Source organism: Belonocnema kinseyi, chromosome 2 (assembly GCF_010883055.1).
Source record: "Belonocnema kinseyi isolate 2016_QV_RU_SX_M_011 chromosome 2, B_treatae_v1, whole genome shotgun sequence".
NCBI lineage: Eukaryota > Metazoa > Arthropoda > Insecta > Hymenoptera > Cynipidae > Belonocnema > Belonocnema kinseyi.
This window is the reverse complement of record NC_046658.1, coordinates 101,813,831-101,823,788: the sequence shown is the minus strand read 5'-3', so window position 1 is coordinate 101,823,788 and position 9,958 is coordinate 101,813,831. Positions and strand designations below refer to the sequence as shown.

General features: G+C 28.9%; 1 protein-coding gene across 1 annotated transcript; it reads left to right on the top strand.

Moving 5' to 3' along the window:
- The first annotated feature begins 6,406 nt into the window (after window positions 1–6,406).
- Window positions 6,407–9,333, top strand: LOC117168339. Its single transcript, XM_033353919.1, has one exon. It carries the CDS (start codon window positions 7,357–7,359, stop codon window positions 8,383–8,385), a length of 1,029 nt encoding a protein of 342 aa, XP_033209810.1. The 5' UTR covers window positions 6,407–7,356; the 3' UTR covers window positions 8,386–9,333.
- The last annotated feature ends 625 nt before the right edge of the window (window positions 9,334–9,958 follow it).

Here is a 9,958-nt window from a genome sequence, read left to right as displayed (position 1 = left end):
GGCCATCCTACGGACGCAGAGGGATAGGCCACAATTAACACAACATAACATAACATTTTTCTCAAATCATTATTGTCCATCTTCGTTTTTATTAAAAATGTGCCCAGAAATAGATTCAGTACGATGTAAAGACATATATAAAATCTTCCTCTCTGGTCTTTTGTAGGTTAGGTTGCAATTTGAGAAAGAATCAATTAATCTTATTTCATATAAGTGGATATTTTATTGCTCAACAATTATCAAAAAAACAGAGTGTATACAAACCTAGACATGTGTCAATCTGACTACAAAAAAAACTTTCCTGCAAAATTTAATATTCTTTTAGGTTTTCCCAATCATTTCTGTCTGCTGAGGATTACACCATAAACTGTCACGATAGCACTTCCTATTTTCAACCGAGACCGTCTAAGAGGTGTCCAGCCAGACCGCTTTGATGAATCTTTGAAATTTTTGCAATCGAGTCCGTCTAAGAGGGCCAAGGGCAGCACCCTATTAGACCGTCTTAAGTAGACGGTCTAGATTCGGTCTAGCCAGCCGATCTCTCTACATAAGACTGCCACAACATTTTTCCACACGGGATGTTAATTTTAAGATATGTAATCACAAATTTTACTTAAATTTCTTTTCTTACTTTTTTAGTTTCTGCTGTAGTAAATAGAGCCAATTACACATATCTTAGCAAACCACAAAGTGACCGCAAATATAATCGACACATCTTTTCACGCACGTGTACTCAATCGTGTGTCATAATGCGGCACGTCTTTATCTCCGTTCCAGGATTTAAAAAAAAACCACAAATAAAATACCGTTTGAGAAAATATCAGACATGATTAAAATACTAAATTTTGTGTTTGGACTATTTAAATAATTTAAAATGAAACACAATTAATCTGAAGATATCGCTTTTGCTGCAATATTATTCAATTTATACAAAAATCGGTATCAATATAAAAAAACAAGACTATTACACTTTTAGATAATTATATTGCAGATAAAATTAATAGCTTTACAATAACCAGAGTTTCTTCTAATCGGAAAACTTAGAAATAGCCAGTTGAAAATTAATTGAATTAAAATGAATGGCATCTAGATGTTATTTTCACTCTTCTTGACTGTTAATAAAGGTTGCGCATTTTCTGCGCCACCAATTTTTATAAACAAAAATTCCCAGATTTTAGTGATGTTATTTCGTCAATGAATGTATCTTTATACATTTCTAAACATTATTAATAAATGTAAAAATTTTAATTATCAATAATATTTTAATAATCGAAAATATTTCTATTCCTGAAATTTTGCTACTACATTATAATTTAGAAACTTGTTCACACGTTAAAAAGATATTAAGACCATTTTTTAAATTGTCCAGAATTGCAGAATTTCACAAATGTTGGGAAAACTAAATTATTTCAAATAATATTTAGAAGTTCTAGAAGATTTCGAAATTAAAGATTTAACATTTTTAAAATTCAGAATATTTTGAAGTAAAATTTTTCAATTTTGCAACATTACAAAAGTTTCGAAAAAATGTGTGCAAGTTTATGAGATATTCAAAAGTTTTCAAAACGTTTGGAAATAATTTAAAACTTGAAAAGGTTTAAAAAAATCTCATAAAAAGTCGATTGTTCACAATTTTCAACAACAATTTAAGAATCTTATGAAGAATTCTGAGAGATTTCTAGAAAATAACATTTTCTCAAGATGCCTGGACAAGTTTATCATTACTATGTATTTTTAAACATTAATTTTCGGAAAATATTTAAAAGCATTTCAAAAGATTTCGAAAGATTTTAAGATAATATGTTAATTGTGCAGAATTTAAAAATACTGAAGATAATTCGAATAATTTTAAAAGATATTTAGAAGATCTCAAAGTTACACAGAATTTATTTTAGGACAAATTTTTGAATCATTTAAAAAGATATTTAAAGGTGTAGAAGTTTCGAAAAAAAAGTAAAACAATACCCAAGGAAAAAACTTCTCAAAAAATGTAAAACACAATGTAAGTTTATAAAGATTTAGAAAAAAGATTCCAAAGCTTTTTAACACTTTTGCACAGTTTGAAGAAAATAATAAGCTTTTTTTAAGATTCCTAGGAAAATTAAAAAAAAATTCCTGTGTCTTTCAAAAATGTTTCTCGTGGTAGAATTTTCACTTTTTTGGTTAGAAATGCAATTCTTTTGTTAAAATTAATCTGAGAATGTAAAATGAATCTTTTTATTTAAAAATTCATGCATTTTATTACAAATCCACCGTTTCTAAGAAAATTTATGTTCTTGTATAAAAATTCTTTTTTTTTAGGAAATTCAGTTACTAACTTTAAAATGATTTTTTTAATCAATATTTTCAGAATGAAAAATGAATTTTTTAGTAAAAAATTGAACCATTTTCTTGGAAATTTGTCCTTTTTAGGTAAGATTCTTTTTAATTTAAAATTACCACATTTTCACTTGAAATATCAACTACAGCATTTTTGTGTGGAAAATTCATCTATTTGATTAAAAATTGAACGGTTTGGTTCAAAATGTACTTTTTGTTGAAAATTCATATTTTAATGTTAAAAAATGTAACTTTTTTGTATGAAAATTCAAATGTGTAGGCAAAAATTCAATCTCTTTTTGTTACAAATACAAATGGTAGAAGAATAATCTTTTTTATTTGAGGATTCATCTTTTTTGGTGGAAAATCGTATTTTTCAAAAACAATAAAAAATTGTCAATGTTTTAAAAAAGTGTAAAACAAAATGTGGATTTTAATGAATGAAAAAAGAATTTCGAAGAGTCTGAAGAATAATTTTCGAAGTTTGCACGGATATAAAAAAATGTCCTTTTGGAAAAATAATTAATGTGTTTTCATTTTGAAAAATGAATTCTAAGAGAATATTGAAAATTAGTTGAAAACTTGTTTAATGCTTACTTTAGCTTTATAAAAAGAATATATTGAAGATTTGAATGCAAAATTTAGAAGAAAAAAAATCGAGTAAGTTAAGGAGAGATTTATAAATTTTAAAAAGATTCGAAAATAATTTAAAACATGTAAAGATTTAAAAAAAGTAAAGTATAATGCTGATTTTTTCAGATTTTGGAAAACAAAATTAGATACATTCTTTCATTTATTTGGCACTAGCAATTAATAATAATAAATTATAAAAGAATTATTACAAAAACCTATTATAAAAATTATTTATTTCAATGCTTTGTTAATTTTACATTAAGTATGTTGTAAATACTTGTAATGGATTTTTAATAAATAATAATTTAATTATCACTAACACCAAATACATCAAAATTGATATCAAAGTATTATTTGACAATTAGAGTATCAAAAATAGTTAACCAAAGATTTGTCTATAAAAACTAACAATTGGCATGTTAACCAAATCTGCACAGTTAATTAAAAAATCCAAATTGCATTATATTTTTCAAACTGTTCATACAAAAATTTTCGAAATAATTCATTTTAGTGGAAACATAATTTGACAATATTTGTTAAAAAATAGATTAATTGTCTTTTCTTCCTGAGCTCAATTTGGACAGAAGATGGAGATTTTTCAACCTTTGGAAAATAACTGGCCTAACTTTGACATAATTAAAATGAAATTCAGAGAAAATAAAATAAAAATATCATTTGCTGCGCTGTTTAGTATTCATCTTCAAATACGTTGATCGCTATAATTATAATAGTATGTAAGAAAGTAAGCATTAGTATATATCTATGATCAACAATAAAGGTTAAGCTCGATCCAAGATTCTTGTTGAATTCTCTGAGACTCTTTTCATCGCTTAGCAACCTTTAATTATTATAATGCTTTCTTCACACTAATTTAAGACACACTCCTTAAACGCACAGCGGAACGAATCACACCTGTTTCCTTCAAAAATACATGTACAGTTTAGAATTTTTTTTTTTTAATTTTCTTATTAAAAACTTAATTCAGTTTATAAAATAAATAGGCTCTATAATTTTTTAATTATATTGTAAATATTTATTACAAAATTATTTGTTACCCTTCAGCAACGGTAAAGGTACCGTCCATAAACTCATTTACCAATTTTCGAACTGTTTTTAACCCCTCCTTCCGCAAGTAAAAATATGTGGTATTTTCAACAAAATAGTTGGATTTTCAAAAAAAGTAATAAATTTGTTAACTAAAAGTTCGTTAAACCTATAAGAAAAAAAACGATTTTTTATCAAAATGGTTGAAATTTTAACCACATAGTTCAATTTTTATACCAAGAAAGATGAATTTTTCCGAGACATTGGAATTTATTTAGAAAAAAGTTCATTTTCATCTAAAAAAGATAACCTTTTTACCATAAAACATGAATTTTTAATCTAAATGTACGAATTTTTAATCAAACAATTTAATTTTCGATCAAAAAAGATGACTTTATCAAAATAGTTTAATTTCCAATCTACTAAGATACATTTTAACCCAAATCGTCGAATTTTCAAACAAAAAGATTCATATTCGACCAAAAACAATTGAATTTTTGAGCCAAAAAGATTAACATTTTAAAAGACAGTGGAACTTTCAACCTAAAAAAAGTTGAATTTTTCGGCAAAATTTTTTTCTTTCAACCCATAAAGATGATATTTCTACCAGAAAAAATGTTTTTCTACCGAAGACAAATATCTCAAAAAGCTAAATTAAAAAAACAATTTACTTGTGTAGTTGAAACCTCAATCTCATTAATGAATTTTCAATTAAAAAATCCATTTAAAACCAAATAGTGTAATTTTCAACTGAAAAAATAATCTTAGAAAAAAAATGGAATGTTACATTTGCAGTTTAAAAAAGTTTAATAATGAAAAAACCAATTTTTAATCATTTGAAATTAAACATAAAATACAAATTTTTAAACGAGATTTTAAACCGAAAAGAAAGTTTTAGCATACAAGATTAATTTTTTAACGAGAAAGTTGAAATTCCAACGAAATTAATAAATTTTCTACTAAATGTTGAATTTTCAACTTATAATGGATAAATTTCTGACCAAAAATGGAATAGTTACATTTTCAGATTATGTTAATATGAATTTTCAGATTAAATTTCTAACCAATCAAGACGATTTTTCAACCAAATAGTTTAATTTTCAACCAAAAAGATGGATACCCCACCATTATTTACCAGAAAAACGAATTTTTAACAAATATATCTATTTTCGATTAAATTTTATTCTGAAGCCAAAAAGGAGAATTGTTTATAAAACAGTTAAATTTTAAACTCGAAAATACGATTTTCTAACTAAAAATTATTTGTTTAGCAAACAGTAAACTTTCCATAAAAATAGTTTAATTTTTAACCAAATAGTTAATTTTGTAACTACAAATATGAATTTTCAACAAAAAATTTCATTCTTAACGTGATAGTTTAGTTTTCTAAAAAAGAAATACTTAAATTATAACCGACGATATAAATCTTCAACTAAAAAAATTAATTCTCAAGAAACTCGTTTAAATAGTTGAATTTTTTATTAAAAGAGATAATTTTTTAACAAAATAGTTTCATTTTCAACAAAATAATTAAATTTTCTACCAAATAGTGCAATTTCTAATTAAACGAGATGAAGTCCAACAAAAATCTGCTAAAAATATCTGCCAAAAATAGTCAGATTTTCTGATTGAATTTTGTGAATTCAATTACAATTCAAATTAAACTTGTGGTTCAAAAAATGGGCAAATTTTGTTGAAGTGTATCACGAGTAAATGTATTTTTTTCCGGATTAAAAATTCTTATAGATCATCCGGAAATCATGATGATTTAAAAAAATCGGATTCCGAAACCAACCTAAGACCACTTTCAGGCTTATTATTATACAACCCTTTCAAGCAATAAAAAAATTTCTTAAATTTTATCTTACTTGAACACGAATTCAATAATCGATCTGATGATGCTTAATTAATCTTCAGTTAAATTGAACAATTAATCAAAGGAATCAAAGTTGATTTGATTGATCCAAACAAGTTTTTTCCTTGTGTATTCGTAAACCAACCATTCATCAATGTTAATGAACTTTTGCATAATGCTAATTAATCATTTAATCAGATCATTCTGCTCATGCTTATGGTTCTAATATTTCCTAATGCTAATCTGAATTCCAGAAGAATCTATTTTTACTAAAGCAACATAGTATGAATATGAAGCAAACTCAAAGTGAAAACTCGAGCAACTTAAGTAGGTCATAACATCATGAATTCACTTATTCAAATAAGGAAAATCTAACATGCAAAAGGGCTATCGATTCTCAGTGTGAACGGCGCCTAGCGAGCATTGAGTTGCATCTATCTGTCGAGATCTATTCTGCTGTCCCTTTCACTGCAAGTCGATCGCGTGGGAGGTCGACTGGTTATTTCATAGTAATTTCAACTGGGACCATAGTCTTCGCTCATAGTTCAGTTACAACCCAGTCTCTATCAGGAAGATCTCTCCACGCGGAGAGTAATTTTTAAGTCTGTCCACAAAGATCCAACCAATCTAGTTTCATTTTTTCTCTACCGCGAGCCTGTTATCAACAAACGTGACCAATGAATCTCAGTCCACGAAAAATTCAAGATTAGTTATTTGAATCACTCTTTCAAAAATTAGGCACGAAATAGTTTTAATCAGAATTGGTAATTGTCGATTTTTTTGACAGTCTTTTATAGTTTCTTGTCATTCAATAAAACAAAAGTTTTTGATCAAAAAAAGTGAAGAATGATGCGTGACGACTGTAATCAACTTTTAAATATCCCACAGCTTTGTTTTGTTCAGTGAGCAGTGAATAGTGAAATTTGCACCAATTATCCAGAGACTCATTCGTGAGGATTCCCTGAGCAAAATTACCGTGGTAACGAGCCCCTATCGTTATTTCGCTGCTCGTGCAATTATTGCGCAACACAAAAAGCAGAATGGCTCCAGTTATTAACGCGGTTGTGTCGTGAGTAAATTTTTTTTCGTCCTCTCTTTGTTGCCGGCAGATTACACAATTCTGTGTATAGCAAGCCGACGGCGAAATCCCCACTGTCTCCGTTAAGATTCAATTAAGCAGCGAAACACTTCGAGGATTGCCTAAGAAGACTAATTCATTTTGAAACAATGTACATAACTACAATAGTACAAATAAAAGCACGTGATTGATCTAGCATCATCCAAAGTAACTAAAATTTTCTAAATGTAGAAAAAAGTACGTTATAAAAATAAAAATAACTAAGAAGGTCACCCGGTAGCTGGTTCACGGTCAAGTGCACTAAAGGCAGGAAACGCCGATGGACTTCCGCTGGAGGGACTTGGGTGGAAACTCGAGTGATTTGCAATTCAATACACCGGACTGAGGGGGAGTTACTTTCAATTTATTATTACAGAACTTGGTCAAGATGGAGGAGGTGTATGTTATAAGAATAAAAACGAAGCCAATCCCTTCGTCGCTTTATCCCTCAGAACGAAGATATTCAGCCTCGACAGTGGGTGGCTTGGCGATGATACATTTTGGACTGGGCGTCCTTGCCCTTCTTCTGGGATCACTGGCCAGGTCTTTGCAGGGCCCAATTTTGGCTCTTGCATGCTTGGTACCGTTTTTTTCCGGTCTACTTGCTTGGAGAAGGTGGTACATCGACCGGAACATAGGTCTCTTTTTTTACGGTAGCCTCATCTCTCTAACGGTAGCCGTCTTATGTTTAGCTGCAACTATTTTTGAGATGACAACTATTGTTCAAGGAGATGGTGGGTCTTCTTGGTCCATGGAACACATCTTCACTAGGTATGGTTCTTCCGCTACGAGAAATGACTCTTTGTATCTTGGTGAAGATACATCTACTAATTATAGTCAACACTGGAATGCTAATGAAGCTTATAATAGATCTGCAATGCAGGGTTTCAACTTGCCATTCCAGGCTGTAGACACATTGGAGGATCTTGTTGCAGAAGCTTCAGTTATTCACGAAAAAAGAATGACGGAAAATGATAATGATAATTTCAATAAGAGTGGATCTCCAGAAATGATGAGAATTTGGCACAATGAAAGAGGATCCCTGCATTCGAAATTGTTACTGGCCATAAATGTATTGGTGACGTCTTTGCTGGAGACTTTATGGTCTTTGTTAAGTGCAAGGATAGGTTTTCGTGGGATGATTAATCGAGTTGAAACAAGTTATAGTGGTAATGCTACTGGTAAGAAGGAACATAAATCTGGACACAAGAAGAAGCTCCCTGCCCCGAGACCAGATATTCTCAGTCATTATCAGAAGAACTTTGGTAGTTTGCAGAGTTTGAATTCATTGCAGAGTTCTTTGAATTCAGGACCTAGACTTCCGTTACCGGAATCTAGTAGGGAATTCAGAGAGAGGGTTGAGAGATTTCTGGTCAATCAAGCTGCCCACAGAAGTGTTGAAAATGCTGGTCCTTGAGGATACGATTCTTGATAAAGTGATCTCCATACTTTGTAGAAATCTCAGTTCTTTGCTGGTATATCAGTATTGATTATTAGGGAAACTTAGTTCCAGGTGAACAATATTTTATGAAAAACATTTAAGAAGTCGGAGAAACTGAGAGAAACTTTTGCATCTAGGTTACCTTAATTTGCAATATTTTATCACTTCTTATTTTATGTAAAGTTATATTTTAAATAAGATTCCGATTTAAATTCTAAGTTAACGATTTAGCAGAATTCTTTAATTTCTTGTAGCAAAAATATTGTACAAACAAGCATTTTATCATCTATGATTTGCAAGTACCATAACGTTTTAATATTTTAAAATATTGTTAGTATTTATTGCAAAATGTGAATAATTTTTAGATTTATAATGAACGTGGGATATTTTTAAATGAGCTTAATTTTATTATTCAATGTTCATGAATGAAAAAGACTATCAACAAACCATTCAACCGCCGAGAATGACTCTTTTATATTATCAGAGCATAGTATATAAAAAGTGATATAACATTTGCATGATACTGTTAATGTACACATTGTATTACTTCAATTACTCTAGAATTGATACTAAATTAAACGATACATTTTTTTGTATATACAATCTGTTCTTTGCTTGAAAAAGTTCAATGTGAATAGTATAATGAAACCTATATATCTCTGTCAATTTACTCAAGTGCAATTTACTTCTTGATGTATGTATCCATCGTACCATGGATATATTTAACGGCCTTCAGTTATTTTCAAATTACGTTACTTAACAAAGCTTATTTGATGCTACATTTTCTTCAATATTTTCATAATTTGAATACTTCATTCGTACAGATTATAGCCCGGATCAAATGAAAAAAGAATTAATTACAATTTTTTAATTATCTTTAATTTAATATTGTGTTTCAGAAAATTTGAAATATGTATCAAGGCTAGAATTATTATATAATAACAGGGTTTCTAGAGACTAAATTTTGGGAAATTTTGAGAAATTTTGCATACCTTGAAAAATGTTGAAAATTTATGAGCAGATCCGGGAAACCTTTGGTCATAAATTTAAATTGGAAATTTGTATTTTGGGCGTGAAATTATTAGAATTATACGATATAATGGTCAAAGTCTATGACGAGTTGAACGTCGTAGATTTATTACATGTCAGAAACTGCGATATTTTTGAAATTTACTAACCGTAAATTTACGTGACGTAAGAAAAAATTTGTTTACTAATGTCAGCCTAACAATTATACACAGGAACCACTTATGCTGTAGTTTTCTATCATATTTGTGCTATTCTTTATCGATTCGTTTGTTATTTATAAAGAGAGAATTGTTGAAACTCGTTTTTTTATAGAAAATTTCCAATTGCATATTATTATTTTGACGTCCCATATATAGTGTAAAATAAAATTTCTGTCATTTCTCATCTGATTCCCGGGTCCCAGCAAATTTTTCACGATAATTCAAATTTAAAAATTCAGACTCATGAAGATAAACATTTTTTTATTTGAAGTAATCGAATCAAAACTGAACTGCGAATTAAAGAACTTAAACTGAAAATA

What these genes read in the sequence shown, in the direction of transcription:
- LOC117168339 (XM_033353919.1), top strand. Translation starts at nt 7,357, where the DNA reads ATGGAGGAGGTGTATGTTATAAGAATAAAAACGAAGCCAATCCCTTCG.